Below are 16,827 nucleotides of genomic sequence, written 5' to 3' on the forward strand. Positions count from 1 at the left end.
GTGTGAGAAGCTTGAGCACTGAGTCTGTGACAGTTCATCATTACAGTTATTGTTGGTAGGTACAGATATTATTTTCATTTCTTATGGTAACTTCGTCAAACACCATAATGTTTTCCTTCAGTACTGTTTATATTTATTATTAACCTCAACAGTGCACATTGGACTTATTGTATTTTTTATCAGTTACAGCAATCGATGATGGCATCCTGCAGCAGTCAAGATACCACTGAGAAAAAAACAAGAGCCAAAACAACAATCTGGTTGATTGGTCCAGTAAATGAAACTGTTGAGCAAAGAACAAAACTCCCCACTCTTCGAGAAACACTTGCAGTCTTTTTTTATTATCATAAAGACCAGAAAATGACATTGAAGGAGAGTGCATGCCATGCAGTTGCAGAAGTGATCGAATTCTGGAGGAGAAACTGATGTTCTTACTGATTTATATTATCCAGCGCTTATGGTAGATGGGCCGTTTTTCTATGACATTGTGCAACCTCTAAATGTTGTTTATTTTACCTAAAAATTTTATGTGTTAACTAAAATGGGTAGTAGACCAAAATGCATTGCTCAAATTAGGTGAAAAAAGGAAAAATGTTTTTTGGGCCACCCTAATACTGGTGACATCCTTTTCAAAACCTGGAAGTGCCAACCATTTGAAAATTGATCATGAAGGAGAACTTAATGATTGTAGTTTGTGTCCGGCCGGAATGATATGGCATCAAGTCTTTCATATATCGGAGAAGAGACGTGAAAGAAAAAACCTGGAGCAAGATTTGTGAGATTATTGACATTTCACTCAAAGCGTCTTTCAATTGTGAATACATGTGCTAGTAGGTAGTGACAATGATACACTGTATGCTAAAAGTGCGTTCAAGAATGCTTTTTTAGCGCATCACAACTTTCCCACTTCTACTTTTTCCAGTAGAGATAGAAAAAGGTCCTTTAGAGTTAAAGGTCAAAAAACATGTACAACTGTTGTTTCACTTTAGCCAGATTTTCTTTGAGGGACCGGGTGTAACCCAGATAAAGGAAATGTATGTTTATTAAAGTTTCAAAGGGTTTATAACTTGTGGTTATAAAGCAGAAGATATAATAATTTATTTATTTACCTATTTTGTGTTGATAGTTAATGTGTGTTTTCAGAAGTTTGAGAACTATTTTAGATGCACATTATATGAAAAATATTGTGTTTAAAGTAATCCTTGGTCAATCATAGAGAGAGGCGGAGGGATATGTGAGAAGGCGCAGAGAAAAGGAGAGCCGGAAAAAAGTTACGCGGAGAAGGAAGGCACGGGAGCGGAGTTGTTTTTTTCGTGAGTTCGAGTAGTTTAAAAGGATAGTGTGTCATAGTTTGTCGGTCGGATAAGCTACAGTAAATTATCTGAAGGTCGGGGTTGTGGTAAAGGACCGTGTAGCTTCAATACGAAGCTTAACTACCACTAGAGTGTGCTTGACCACTCCTCATGCACCTGCTGGATTAGGAGCTGTTGCCGCCAGGTTGGCTAACCTGTGTTGTTGAGAGAGACGAGGATGGCGAGGGACTGCGCGACTGAACGGAGTGGGAGTATTTCTTGACCTGAGGTACAGATTTTTATAAAGATTATTTCCACGGAGTGTTGGATGGAAATTCCACAATCAAACCTGCTACGTAGGAGACAGTAGATGCCGACTTTAGTTTAAGTTATAACTGCGTTTTTTTTTGTTTGTTTGTTACGGGACTCAATATAAATACTCTTTGAAAGAAAAAAATAAGAAAAACTGTAAAAATTTAAACTGCTACTTATTTGTGTTTATTTTGTCTTATTTTGCTTTATTAAAAGGGGAAATTAATATAGTTGTGTTTGTTCTTAGTATAATTATTCCCTTTAAACTTTGGTTATTGATCAAGCAATATAATTTAACCCAAGTCTCTACTGATAGTTTTCAGTTTGTGTTACAGTCCTCTTAAGTACGAGAGTACACAGAAACAAACCTAAAGCCTGCTCAAATAATTCAAGAGTAAAGGGCTACACCGGCAATTCATCTTCTGAATATAACTATGCTTAATATGACAGACCAACGATATACAGTGACAAAGGATACAGTTTTCATCTCCTTTTTTGTTCTTGGGTGGGCCTGGCATGTTGAGCAAGACCAGCTCTGAATTGTGGGACTTCTTGACCACAACTTCATTCAGCTTCACAGCCGTGTGCATCCTCCGCACATTGGACTGACTCCTACATTTACATAAAAAGAGCATTTCAGAAAAAATGCATGGGTAACCCAACATTTTATAATATGACAGTAGCTGTGTTTCCATTACAAGTATACACAAAACGTTATCCTTTCTAGAGATGTTCAAAAAACACAACTTTGCAATTAACTGTATCCAGTAAATCATAATCATGTGAATAAACGCAAACCAACTCACGTGATGAGTCGTTCAAAAACAGGGCGATTGATGTGAACTATACTTTAATAGCTGGTTTGGTGATTTTGCAGAGGAGCTGTGGATCCAATGATTCCACATGACACACTCAACCTTTGATGAGCTGTGTGATGCTGTGAGACCGGTGCAGTCATTGTTGGTCATGTGACTCATTTAATTAGAAAAAGGTCGAAAAATGCCAGTTTTTTCGAAATTAACGTATTTCCATTAGGCAAATGTATCACTGCAAATCTAATTTACACAATTTAATAGTCAATGGAAACACAGCTAGTGTCAGTCAGTCATATGTAAAAACAACATTGATGACACGTTTGGATAAACACTCATGCAGATGTCTGAGTTTTTGTGACAAAAACTGCATCATGCAGCCGACTGCAAAAACGGCTCTAGGAAAAGGTCAAAAATTCCTAAACATTGTATAAAAGTTTTCAAATAGAGAAAAAAAATCTGCAAATGGAGGGGAAAAAAATAGACTTAGGAAAAAATTCTAATTTAAAGAAAAAAATGCAGGTCACCAAAACATATTTTCTTAAACTAGCTTTTTGTTTCCATTGAAAAATTTTCTTAAAATTACAACTTTGTTTTTCTTGAAAAAGGGTCTTTTCTCTTTCTTGGGATTTTTTTTTTTTTTTGCTGTGTATATTCCCACTGGCATGCTGAAAACCACGACTTTCTGAGAGATTTATATACTTAAAGAAAAGAAAAAAATCATAAAACTTACAGATTTTCCCACTCCCTAAAAGAAGAAAGAGAAAAGAAAGATTTAAAATTAGAACAAAAACCTTTTCCATTTTATCACAACTGGAACAAATACATTTTGAAATGACAACAAAGTTAATTTTACATACAATACAATATAAAGAAGGAAAATGATTAAAAAAAGATGTTTTTGAGAATATTTTTAAAAACTATTTTAAAAAGGGTTAAATCAAGTGTGACCCTTCTAAACATATTTTTTAGTTAACTACTTGTTCAAATTTCTTTAAAAGTTGGGAGCAAATCCTGACCCACAAAACATTTTTGACTTTAGATTTTCTCTTATTGTATTAGAAACATACAGACAATTGCAGGTCAGAAGGAATATTGTTCTCATTTTTATCATGTACTGCTAAAAAAAATTTAAAACAGGACCGATTGACTTACGGTTTCATGTTAAACATGTCTTTCACGGCCATGCCTTCCCTCTGTTTGTTCCTCTCATTTAGCAGCTTGTCTTTGGTCCACGTCATGTGGACCCGATCAGGTGCTGAACCAGCAGCTTTGTCGTTTGTGGCAGAATGAGAGGCCGTGTTTCTGTCATGAATCAGTTGGGCCTAAACAAAGAGGTCAGAGGTCACAGTATCTGTTCTTCAGGCATCAACATTTTAGTGCAGTTGGTGACATGCAAAGAATGAGGGGGTGATCGATTAGAAAGTTTAATAAAATGATAAAAAATCATGCAAATGAAAGCCCTGTATTTTGTAACCATTTACTTTAAAATAAAATAATGGAATCAAAAATACTATGGAATATTTCACAATAAAAGTCTAAATTGTATATTCCTTCTTGTCTATTTTACTGAATTTCAAATGCTGAGTCGTTAATTCTAATCTAGCATAATTTTATTCAAGTCTAGCAAAATGTTCAACACTTTCCACTCTAATTGGTTTATAAAGTGTAATATACAATATAAATTAAAGAACAACGTGTAAGACTATCCATCAAATTAACTGTAGTTTGCAAATATTTCACTGAAGTGGCCCAATGAATGAATACTCCTTACTGTGACGGGAAAATTGTGTTTTTTCTTTTTTTCCTTTTTTGTTGTGTGGATATGCAGTTACTGAGGTTGTTTCGGTTGGAAACACTTAGCTGGAATGCCTTTTGCCATCAAGATATTTACATGTCCAAACTACTTCAAATGGGCACCAAAATGTAAAAATTACCCTAAGACCAAAATTTGACCACAAGTGGCTGTCATCATCTACATCTACTTCATGTGTGAGTCGCCCTTTACTTCCCTTGCTGTAGACACTATATATCAAGTAATAAACATACACTTTATAAGGCACATTGTTAATTATTCTAAACAAGATGGATCTGCGTTTTTATTTCGTAACAGGAACAGAGAAAATAGTTGTTCTAAGGTGCAGCTGGAGCTCACCGGATCTATCAAAGATGAAGAACCAGTTGTCTATGTTTACACTTAATGTATTTCAACAGCAATAGTGTTCAGTTTTTGACCCAAAAGGTCCAACTGTCTTTTGAAATGATAAAGAAAATAAACCCTCACAATAATGTAAATTTACTCTGTTTACATTCACTTTGCCACAGTTGCAGACCCAAAACAAACAAAAAAAAATGGTCAAACATAAGACTCTAGAGGGCAGTAATGAGTTTTAAATAAACTGTTGCAACACTAAGAAACTTGTGCTCAAATAAAGTTAAACACTAACTCTGCTTTAATGGTTTTTCTTCTTAAAGACCCACTGTGATGACAATTGTCATTGACATTCAACATGTTCTTGAAACATTTTTCTGATGATGGAGGGCACAAATAAATAAAATTAGGCTTAAAATTGCATTTCTGAGTATCTCTTTATTTCAAATCATTGTAAATCAGAAGCAGATGCAAAGTTGCCATTGGAAAAAGTTCCCTACTCTGCTCCATTCTGATGCATCCACTTGCAGATGACTAGATCCATGATCGTCTTTGTTTTCCTCACCTGAGCTCAAAACCGCTCGCCATTTTTGTTGCATCAATAATTTTAGGTTGATTGTGTAAAGAGCTGTAAGCTAGCGGGAGAGCATGTAAACATATGGATGATGGGGGAAGGGGGCAGGTTTACTCCATGTGAATTTCTAATTCACAAGAAAACAACAAATTTTTGGATATTGGCTAAAACCTGCATTTCGTAAATAAAACCCTTTTAAAATTGACAATAAAATGATCGGAGTGGGACTTTAAAGAGATGACCTTAAACTCCACATGAGGATGAAAGATGGATTTGTGAGGATGATGCTGCAGCAGAAGGCACCAACTAAGAACTGCAGCTTGAAATGGATGTTAAATTTAAAAATGGGCGGGGTCATGGCACAATGGATGCTGCCTGCTCGCTACCTCATCCTCTGGAATGCTCTGGGTCTTAAAGGGAGAGCCGCCAGCAACACCGGACCACTTCTTCCTCTTTATGGAACCGCGGGACACATCAGTGATGCTCTGAATCTGAGCATTCCCAATAGAATTTGGTTTGTGGGGGTCTGCACATGATTGTGCACATTATGCTAACTTATTTTTTGCAACAATTGAATCAAAATTTGATATTTGAAAGCACAAGAAGAGTAAAAATAAAAAGTAGACTGCATGTGTAGTACCTCTCTCTCCCTCTCTGTGCGGGACAGCTGCATCTGTTTGAGCATTTGGGATCTCTGCTCCATCATCAGCGTCTTCTCGTAGGTGAAAGCTGAGATATCGCTGTCATGCTAGGAGGACACACCCAACGTTAATATCGAAGACAATAAATGCTGTAGAATCACATGAAAACTGGCAAACTGCCGCACCATTTCCACCACCTCCACCACTGCATCCAGCCGCAGATGGTAGAGGAATGTCTCCAGGTCCTTCTTCATCTGGATGGAGTTGTCATCCATCTGGGCCACAGTGAAGATGCGCATCCGGCACTTCCTCCACACCTAAAATCATGCAGCAGTTAATTTCAGCATAATTTCCTTCCTCAGTAAAAAAAAAAAACAAAACGTAATGATTCAATTTTAAAAAATCCACATCCTCTGCTCTCGGAGTTGGAAAAAAAGTGGATCCTGATTTACAAAACAAATAAAAAAACGACATTCTTGCTTGGATTGGAAGTTGAACACACCTTATGCTGCATGAGCAAGAAAGGCAGCAACATGAGCAGTCCGCCGTCGTGTACGATCCACCACACGTCGATGTTTCCTTCCTTTAGACGCTCCTGGTTGTCGGGGAAACGGTCAATGTTTTTTGCAACCAGCAGAGCCTGATGCGCCGACGTCGTCTCTCTGACTGTCTCTGTGGGGAGGAAGTAAGAAAAAAAATGTTCAAAGAAATCAGGCATATACGATAAGAGTTCCTTTGTGTCTTATTTAGAAAATATTATAAATATAGGGCAGACTTTAATTCAAATATTTAATTTAAATAGCATAAAATTTGCATATTTTAAACAGCAAGACGCCTATGCATTTGGGGATTGAATCAAAACTTAAAGAAGAAAAATCTGAAATTCTTTGAAGACATCATTCTCTTCTGCTGGGACATTTCTGCACAGGTTACCTATAAAGTTCTTCCTTGCAGAAGAGTCCTGGGCTTGTTTCCAGCCTGCTGGCCAAGCCATGAGGACGGCATTGTGCTTCATTCCTCCCAGCCCTGCAGACTGGATCATGATGGAGAAACCATCTCGCAGGCTGGATGACACCACCACGTGGGAGAAACCTTTCATCTTCTCTGCTGCCATGGCTGTTTTCAGGTTCTGCAGGTGGTGACATGGAGCAAAGAAGTAAAATAATGTGACAAGATAGTCATGATAGTCATGAAGTTGGCTTTCTAAAAATAATGTTCATTAGGTACTAGGGAGCTTTTGAATATGTGGCGGGGTATAGTAAAGGTCATAAATGCTTGATGATGCTGAACACTCACCTGTTTATTGTGCTAATAATTTGAATCAATCTTAGATGAAAATGTTTTTATCTATTTTTGGCAGGCAGAGCCAAGAGTAACTTGGTTGCAGACAAGATGGCAGCTGAAATCATTAGCCAGAAGCAGAAGTTCCACAAGATTTCAGAGTTGTAGCCACTGGTGTTGTAACTGGGTATTCCAGATCTGGACATTCTTCCGGCTAATGGTTTTCAGCCACCATCTTGTCCGCAACCAGGTCCCCTCTAGGCAGAGCAGAGGAATGACCCGACTAACCTGCTCCCCGGTCTTGACATCCTCCTTGTGGGTCATGTACGTGCCCTCGAGGACCGAGCAGACGATGGTTAGCCCCTTCCCTGCTTTGAGCTGCGACGTAAAAGACAGCAGACGAGGATGCTTCACAGCCAGGTCTGAGTCCAGCTTACACAAAACCAGCAGCTGTGGCCTGAACATGAGAATAAAAACAAAAGCTTTTTAGTTTGATGGTTAAAAACAAACAAACACACACAAAAAAACTATAAAGTCAAATATCTTTGACGTATTTGTATTGAAAAAACATGTATTTTGGGGTCTTGTGTGACGTGGGTCTTGTGTGATGTTTGCGTTTGATGCCTAAAATGGTTTCAGGTGTTAAAAGATTAATAAAATGTTATTATTATTTACCACAAAATGTATATACATTGATTCAATAGAGTTTTTTTTAAAGCGGGAAGAGCATTCTCACCTCCAGTTTTTGGTGTGCAGTGGAGCTTCCTCCAGGTGGACCAGAGCGTACCGCGCTGCATTTAAGGACAAGCCTCGGATCCCATCGCCCCATTCCTTCACCGCCCTGAGAACCCAATGGTTTCACATATTTTCAGTTTCTTTTTTTGTTTTTTTGTTTTTGTTTTAGAAAGTCAAAAGTTTTTCATCTTTCTTCTTTAACCCTTTAACATGCGAGGCATCGCTGGTGACAGACAAAATCTTTACCTCAAGTGGCTTCTGCCAGTCAGATTATAATGACCACTCATGAAAAAAAAAAACTTTTTTCAAAATTGCAGCTTTTCTGGGGATTTTATCTCCATAGCAACCATTTTATTTTTTGGTCGCCCAGGGGTGACGAACAGGTCAATGCTATTTTTAGAAGAATCTGCAAAAGTAAATTCTTGTATTTCCTAGCAACTGAGGGTTTTGTTAACCAAGTCCACATTCCAAGTGTTTTTATATCATTTTGTTCAACTTGAGCCAGGGATTTATGTACTAAATGTTCACAATATTCTGGATTTAAAAAAAAAAAATAGTGCGAGGAACAGATTAAATCCACTTTTGCTAGTTTTCCATGCTAACAGCTTTCAAAATTTGCAACTTCTAATTCCAATACGTTTTTCCTGTCGGTTCCCAACGATGCTTGAGAAGTTAGGAAGCAATAGGCAAGAACTAATTGAACATTTGAAGCAAAATCACCCATTTTGAATCTGTAAAATTCTTTTTTAAGGTTAAAGGTGCTTTTATTTATTTATTTTTTATTCATGATGGCAGCCTCTTCCTGAGGTCAAAGGTCAAGGATACTTTGGCTGTGGTAGTAGACTCATTTTGTGAAGATTGCTCGTTTTCTTTTTCCTACAGTGCAAAAATGTAAAAAATTGCTAAATTTCACACTTTGCCACAAAATGGCCACCAAATTGTCCCCTGGCCATCCCATAATGAGTCGCTTTTGTCTTTCAGAATCTGCTGGAATTAGGATGATCATGTAAATGGTTGAAAAGTAACAGTGAATCAAAGAACATAAACACTGGAGCTCCAGTGTTACAGGGTTAATAAACTACAGATTGCTATTTCCAAATTCCAATCCTAACTTTAATGACAACATGTTTTATCAGCTTTTCTATTACAAATTTGAATTCAAATAACTTTTATAGGAGTTTTCAAACTCACCCTCTGTATTCAATATATTTATAGATGCATCCTGCTATCACCACGGCAACCAGAGCGTAGTACCAGGAGCAGATGAACATTAGGGAAAGGCTGAGACTCATCCCCAGGAAGGACAGAGTCCTGTAGGAGACAAAAGTTAAAGTTATTAATAGATGGATAACCTTTATTGACAGTAATTTTTCAGAACAAAAGCACTTAGTTGTCAAATTTTTAAAATGCATTGGAAATTGGCCTACATTTTGAACCTATGATTATGTGGGGTTTGTCCTCACCAGTGATAGAACTTAAAACGAGGTCTCCAGTTTGGGGTACACAGGAGGGTCTGAACAGCACAGGCCAAGTTGACAAACAGATAGCACATGAGGAAAAACCTGAGTAGAGAAAAGGAAACATTTATTTAAAAAAATAATAAAGTTACATGATAAAAATGTAAGTCACAAGCTCTGTGCATACATAGAAAGAATGGGTGCTACATTATCCACAGAAGCGATGAGGATTCCTATCTCACAGATTCCAACCGTCAGCAGAAGGGCCCAAGTGGGCTCGCCATTGGCCTTCCCATGGCCGAAGACCTGAGGAGCAGACAGACCGGTTATGAACTACTTTAAAAACGTTTTACTTAAAGTCCCACTCTGATCATCTTTTGAGCTATTTTAAAATCGCTCCCAGTGTTTTTTTTTTTTATTATAATTATGCCTTTTTTAGCCTAAAACCTGACATAGTTTCTGCAGAGTGGCAGTAGTTCATTAGAAATGTGCCTCTGAGTTGTGGACAAGACTGTTGGTTGCAGAGCAACTCCGCCCCCCCTTCCTGTCACTCATAACTGAGAGCTTTCTGGATACACCAGACTGGAGATTGTTGCACGCCCTGTGTAATTTTTACAAAACAAATATGATTTTTTTCAAATGTCTTCTGTTTTTGTCTGCTCCTGATTTACACTGATTTGAATAAAGAAATGATCAGAAATGCAGTTTAAGCTTAATTTCCTTTACATATGTCCTCCTCCTTGAGAAAAATACCACTAAATCATGTTTAAAAACACAATTTTCATCAGAGTGGGTCTTTAAAAGCAGAATATTTGTTTTCTTTTATGCTGTTTTGGATAAAATAAATAAGAGATGATATGATTTAAAAGATTAAGTGATTTTAGTTATTTTTATTTATTTTTTACATTTGTGGAAAAAAAGGACAAGCAATTTGAAGAAAAAGAACTTGACTTTGTGTGTCTCTTGACGTTTTTCTTTATTTATTCCAAATCTCTAAAGTTGATATCAAATTGTGATGTGTATCCACAAAATGAAGCACCAATGTGTTTTATTCAGGTATCTTAAAAGCTCTAAGTTGTATTATTAGCTTTTCATTCTACTTAGTCAATCTATATTTTAATATAAAAAATAAATGTGTTAATTTCAAAGAGCGAAAACAGTCTAAATGTCATTATCTTATAAACCTAAAATTAAATAAAAATAAAAGGAAACGTCTAGAATCACTTGCCTGTAAGAATGGGATGATCCCATCACGAGCGATAGCCTGCAAGAGCCGGGGGGCGCCGGTGAGGCTCTGCAGGCCTGCGCCACAGCAAGAGAAAAATGAGCCGATCACAATCACCCAGGGTGAGGGCCATGCCAGAACACCTATTACAGGCGTCCTCTTTATCGACTCTCCAAACCTGAAACATCCCAAAATACACACATTTAAACAATATTGGGTATATTGGAGTTGACAGGATTGGAATTCCTAAAAAAAATGCTTTAACAAACAGGTCGATTTTGAGGTTTTCTTTCAACTTCATTGACATTTTTTCTTTTATTCAGCATCAGCAAAAATCTTTTAATTTATCTTACAAAAACTAAAATAGGAAATAGTTGTACTTGTCTCTCAGGACCACTCCTTCAATACAAGCTCCAAACAAGACCACAAAGGAGATATCTGATCAGAGTCAAGTTAAAAAAAATGTGACTGCCACAACAGAAATAACAGAAATTTTCTGAGATATAAGTTTCAGTAGCACTTTTTCACTTCAAAATGAGGGATACAGACAAAAGAGGTGGTGAGAATAGCCAGGATGGTTCCCACCGGGATGGACCTCTGAGCGTCTCTGAGATCACCTGATCTGTTTGAACCAGCCATTATACCTGCAAAAATCCATACATGAGCACATTTCAAATAATGGAAACATATTTGAACCCACTTCAATGAAATTGGAATTTTTTTTTATTTTAACATGTTCTCCTAGCATTTTTCGTATGATGGAGGACATTCACTATATTACCAAAATTATCTGAATCTGTATTCCCATCTGAATGATCAGAATCAAAGATAATCAAAGATATTCCTTACAGAGTGCTCAAGATGCATTAGCATTTTCGAGGAAAGTTGGAACATGTTTTTACACAGATTTACTGGTACATTTAAACACACTCCTCAACCTTATGAACAGCCTTCCCAGAAGAGTTGAAGCTGTAAAGGTGGACCGACATCATAATGAACTTTATGGGTTAGGAATGGGATTGCACTTCATTTCATTTATGAGTCAAGGCAGGAGAGCAAATACTTTTGGTAATATAGTGTAGTTTAAACTGGGGTGGGACTTTAAGACAATCTCAAAATGTAATTCCTTTTATACAATGATCCAGAAATGGATTGAATTCTCCTTGTTTGATTGTAAAGTCATATTTACCTGTTACAGATGGAAAGTAAATCCCCACCAGTAATGTGAAGAACGTAGCAATGTCACTGAAGACATAGTTTTGATCTCTGTCGGTTGATAGGGTTGGAGCTGGTACTGAGGGCTGGTTTTGCTTCTCTATTACCACTCTAGCTGGACCATAATTGCTCCATAGGTTTTCTGAGAAAACAGATTAAAGGCGTTCTTAATCGGTGCCGTAATCATCCAGACCAGCTGTTACCTTGAAGGTGATAAACTCGGAACGTTCAGCTGATTTTTCTGTTCACCTTTTATGACCCCACTCAGCAGCCCAGGTATGGCTTGTATTTCTGTTAAATTGTTCAAGGAGAAGTATTCGTCACAGGTGGCGTTGGGATACTGGCTGTCGCAGAAGATGTCCCAGAGCTTGGTGTGGATAGTTCTGTTCTTTATGATTTCCATCTTTGCACACTTTTCAAACATTTCATTCCTCAGAGAGCGGTTCCCCAACAGACAGACACTGCAGATGAGAAAGGTGGAGTTAGGACTGGTTGTAGTGGTTGTACTGGTTATAATGATTACAGATTACTTGCTTGTTATTTGGAAGCACACTACTCATAATAAGTTAGAGATATCTTGGAAAAACTCAGTGGGGGTCGTAAACATAGTGGTTGTAGCAGTTGTATTGAGGTGATACACACACTTCATTTTGTGTTTTCCACTTAATAGTCTCACTGTGTACAGTGTGTCTTACTTTTTAGGATCAAAAACTCAAAATTCTAAGGGAAAACCTTTTCAGTGTTTCATCCGTTTCAACATTCTGTGGGTATAAAAAAATAATTGCCAGTAAGTCATCACTCAAACTGCCATGAAGACACAAAGTTGTTTAACGGACAGACAGAGCCACCTGGCCATAGCACCTTTGGGTTGATAGTAGGATGTTGCAGGTGAACTTGTCTTAAAATATCATCAGCAGACTTATATTAAGACACTAAACTACTGGCAGAATTTGTAACAGACCCAGGAGTGGAGGCCCACCAGTGACAGACCGCGGACATGATCAGTACATATGGACCTCTGCACTCAGACATAGGTTTGCAAATCCCACACAGATACAGCCTGTTAATCAGATTTGAGGGGGTACTAGAATTTCAAGACCCATTCCCAACAGACTCCACCGCTTTGACTTGAATGCCAGACGAATGTGAATGAGCGCAAGACCATTGCCTTTTACGTGCTAAAAAAAAAAAAAATCCAAGCCGAAGGTTTTGTCCCCCAGGTCTCTTCTAAAAATAGCACAAGGCACTTGTGAATTACGTCTGAAGTTCAGTTTTAGTCTGTTGCTTTTTTTCCTTAAAATTACACTTGCATTTACATAGATTTATAAATTAACATTTCTTAAAAATCTGTTCATGATACATGAACTTTACACAAGTTTAGGTGACCTCTGACCTCGTCCAGTTCAAGTACATTTTGCTAAAAATGCTGCAGATTTGGTTATTTGTTCAAAATGGAACATGATTTGTTTTGAAAATGTGCAAGTTGTTTTCTGTTTAACATTATGAACATGGTACAACATAGTGAAAATGGGACATTTTTCTATGAAATGTAAGTTATCATCTGAAAATGTAACAAGATTAACAAAGTGCTGAATATTGATATCTGGTTCCTAGCTTGTTGTCAGTGTTGATAATTGTGGTAAGAAATCAGTTTCTTTACATAGAGGAATATCATTATTAATTATTAACAATGTAAAACTAACTATAACTAAGCAAATTTAGTTATTTCAAACTGGTAGCCCTTCGTATGACTCATTACCCATGAAGTACCCCTCAGTTTCAAAAAGGTTGGTGACCCTTGCCCTAAAACATACTACAGAGAGGTTTTCATCCAGCAGACATAATGACTTTGATATATGTTCCAAGGACCAGACATGGGACCTCTATGAGACAGTTATCAAGGATACACATAATACAAAGATGACATAACTGTTCGAGCCCTATCTTTATCATGAAAGTTTTAACTGATCTAAAAAATGAACTTCCTCCACACTTCTCTACTCTATAGTTTATAATCAACAATGAGACGATAGAATTAACATTTGACACAATGTGTTCCCCATTCAATGACTTTTGGGTGTGGTTTCTTTGTTGTTTAGACTCATGCATGGTTTTTTTCAGTTTACTATCATGTTTCCTTGTGTTTTTTGTTCTTTCTTCCTCTGTGGCACAAGCAAACCAGATTAGTTGCTTACTATCTATTGTTTTCCACTTGATTATTTGCTCAGTAGGTCTGTGATTTCACTAGCACTTAATCAGGTCACGTATATATGCATGTTTGAAGCTAAAGTCTGATAGTTTATCTTCTGTTCACCTTGGATTCTTTAAGAATGTTAAATAGATTTTTAAACATTTGCATTAGATCTTTTGCATTTAGGTCTTTCATTAACCAACTCCAGGACATTAACTAAGTCTGGACACAAATAGAACTGCCATCGTGTGATGGGGAGGCATCGGCAGAATATTCTAGATTTCTTGCCGCCTGATATCTTCTTTTTTTTTTTGAGAATCATTGTTATGGTCATAAATGTAGACATTGGCAGTCAGTTATGCAGAATGACCTGCTTTTTATATATTCCCTGGCTCCTGGGTGGCTGGTGACACCTGGTATGGACGACTATGTCCAGAGACATTTATACATCGTCCAATCAGAGCTGCTGCTGGCTGGCAATTTGCCCTGTGGCGGCCCAGCTATCGCCCAATTTCATAATGGCGTCATATCCACCTGTCATTGGACTGCCACCATGCAACCTCGAAATGTGCCCGGTCGCCCACTGACCGGTGTCCTCTTTTAGAGAACAATTGTCCGGTTCCCGTAAAATGTTAACTTTTTCTTAAAACCGCTGTGGCCTGTTTACACGTCATGTAAAAATGCGACTGGTGTCTAGTGGTAAATTCTTTCATCATTTAATTAAATTAATTTCATTGTACCTGTGAAAATAACAGATTAAAGTATTCATCTGTCAGTACAGGTGCTGTTTAAATAAACAGGACAAGAAACTATACCAGCTGTGAGACTCTGCAGTGACACATGATGCAGCATTTATGATTTTTCTATTAGACCCAGTTATTTTTTGAATGCAGCTTTTTTTAAAACAAAGCAAGAAATAATCTTAATGGTGACATTTTTCTTTTTATTTTATATATAATTATTTTAAAGGAATTTATTTTAAAATAAAAACAGTAAAAATATTTTAGAGGCCCACTCCAATGACAATTTTTTTTTTAAATTTTGGCTAAAACATCATCATTAAAAGAACACTGGGAATACCGGTACTTTGCAAATAGATCAAAAGATGATCGGAGTGGGACTTTAAAGATTGTGCACAACAAATATTTACATTTTGTGTTCATTATGTGAACCTCACTCTCGAGACATCGGAGATCATTACAAAACAAAGCTACAAAATAAACCCAAACTGGGTGTTTGGAGCTCGTCACATTTCTTTAATTTGATAATGCCTTCAAGATTTTTTTTTTTTTTTGTGAATTTCCTGCTTGGAAAGGGTTTGTTGTTTCTATTGTGGCACTCACCTAAACTCTGGTGGTTCAATTAGAGTCTTTATAGCTCCTGCGTAGGTGGCCATGATGGATAGAATCACACAGGATAGAAACACAAGAGCCAGCTTGTTCACATACCTGAGGACAAAAGAAGTCCAGTACAACGTGAGCCGGTGTGCCGTTGTCGGTGTTCACCGGCGTACAGGTGTGCATACTCACTTTACTCCCACAAACACAACTAGTGCCATCAGGAGAAGACAGCATGTGCCGTAGACACGCATGTTGTTGTGCTTGGCGTCTTCACTGTCATCTTTGAACACTGTAGCTGTAGGAACGATGTAGATCTGATGGCAAAGCAAGAAGAGTGAAAACGCGCCTTAGTAAATAAACCGATCAGTACAAGTTAGAACTGAGCAGGTGGATATAAAGGGGTCACACCAGCAGAATTTCTATGGTACCCAGGATGTACAGGGATCCAGCAAAAGTGGTTCCTAGGTAGAAACAGAGACCAACTGCTCCTCCAAATTCTGGGCCCAAAGATCTGGAGATCATGTAGTATGAGCCTCCAGCTGTGAAGAGAAAAAAAATCAACTTCTGCAATTTTTAATTGTAAAAATGTTACAAGATTCCTATGAGTATTGAAATATTTGTTGTAAATCTTGATATCTGTTTTATTTCACTTTGGTAATTCAAAATGGTAACATCTGAAATGACCTCAAAATCAGAAACAAATAGCATTTGCAGCATTTAAAGGATGACTTAAGTCATACTTTGATCAAACTGGGCCAAATTTAGTGAGGTTTAAATTTGCATCGGTCAACCATTCAACCTGCATTCTTCGAACCGTTTAACTAACAAATAATGCAAATGAAGACGAAACATGAAGACATGCAAAAAAAAAACAAAAAACATTTTTACTAAAATTACTGTGAATTTCACATTTGACGACCAGAATTAACATTTTAAGAAAGTCTAGAAAAAAAAATTCTTCAACATTAAATCTGGGTTCATATGAAGTTTTTCCCAATGAAATGTTCACTGTAAACTTCTAAATTTACATCATGTGAACAGGAAAATAACACAAGTAGTTCTCTTATTCCGAAATACAAACCACTGGTGTGTATCATAGTAACAAAGCTATTCTTCTTGTTTGGCCCTTAAGGCTCTGAAGGTCAAGCAGCTACAAGTTGTTGACACAGGTTTACAGGGGCTTATAATGTAATTCAGCCAACCACAACCAAGAAATCGTAGTTCTTAGAGAGTGCTGGTTGCTGATTTAATGACAGGAGCCTGTGGGGCAGTAGAACTTTGAACGGAGGCCGTATAGGTCGACGACCCAGACTTTGGACATGCCTGACTGCAGTACTTTCAACCAGTGGCTGGCCGTCAGGGCCTGCAAGGTCTTCTCTGCTGGCCTAAAAATATCTGAATCACAGACTGATATTAATTATTTATTTCCGTGAATACGTATTCTATAATTCCAAATGCTCTGTCTTCGTCCTTTCATTGCGCTGCTTCCAGACGTGTATTTTCCTATTTAAACATTAACCAATCACAGTGCAGCACCATTTGTTGCTAGGGTCAAAGAAATCTGCCCGGAGGCCTTCACAATCAGTTCTGCGGGCCCTGT

At 37.5% G+C, this 16,827-nt stretch overlaps 1 protein-coding gene across 4 annotated transcripts in view; it reads right to left on the minus strand.

Annotated features, from left to right (window-relative positions):
- The window catches only part of LOC112147474 (solute carrier family 12 member 7), a 37,868-nt gene that overhangs the window by 2,319 nt on the left and 18,722 nt on the right, over positions 1 to 16,827 (minus strand). For 3 of the 4 annotated variants that reach the window (XM_024273909.2, XM_036216245.1, XM_036216246.1), the window contains 21 exons: positions 15,636 to 15,766; positions 15,417 to 15,541; positions 15,231 to 15,335; positions 11,946 to 12,157; positions 11,671 to 11,838; positions 11,027 to 11,125; positions 10,862 to 10,919; positions 10,485 to 10,659; positions 9,444 to 9,562; positions 9,263 to 9,361; positions 8,991 to 9,110; positions 7,801 to 7,905; positions 7,353 to 7,521; positions 6,717 to 6,912; positions 6,286 to 6,455; positions 5,969 to 6,100; positions 5,783 to 5,890; positions 5,529 to 5,633; positions 3,572 to 3,741; positions 3,150 to 3,164; positions 2,083 to 2,216 (listed from right to left, as the gene is read on the minus strand). In XM_024273909.2, the coding sequence (XP_024129677.1) occupies positions 2,083 to 2,216; positions 3,150 to 3,164; positions 3,572 to 3,741; positions 5,529 to 5,633; positions 5,783 to 5,890; positions 5,969 to 6,100; positions 6,286 to 6,455; positions 6,717 to 6,912; positions 7,353 to 7,521; positions 7,801 to 7,905; positions 8,991 to 9,110; positions 9,263 to 9,361; positions 9,444 to 9,562; positions 10,485 to 10,659; positions 10,862 to 10,919; positions 11,027 to 11,125; positions 11,671 to 11,838; positions 11,946 to 12,157; positions 15,231 to 15,335; positions 15,417 to 15,541; positions 15,636 to 15,766 (2,715 nt within the window). The remainder of the gene's footprint in view (positions 1 to 2,082; positions 2,217 to 3,149; positions 3,165 to 3,571; positions 3,742 to 5,528; positions 5,634 to 5,782; positions 5,891 to 5,968; positions 6,101 to 6,285; positions 6,456 to 6,716; positions 6,913 to 7,352; positions 7,522 to 7,800; positions 7,906 to 8,990; positions 9,111 to 9,262; positions 9,362 to 9,443; positions 9,563 to 10,484; positions 10,660 to 10,861; positions 10,920 to 11,026; positions 11,126 to 11,670; positions 11,839 to 11,945; positions 12,158 to 15,230; positions 15,336 to 15,416; positions 15,542 to 15,635; positions 15,767 to 16,827) is intronic. The other variant, XM_024273910.2, reaches the window with a different exon arrangement.

The sequence above is a fragment of the Oryzias melastigma genome, linkage group LG17 (genome assembly GCF_002922805.2).
Source record: "Oryzias melastigma strain HK-1 linkage group LG17, ASM292280v2, whole genome shotgun sequence".
In the NCBI taxonomy this organism is placed as follows: domain Eukaryota; kingdom Metazoa; phylum Chordata; class Actinopteri; order Beloniformes; family Adrianichthyidae; genus Oryzias; species Oryzias melastigma.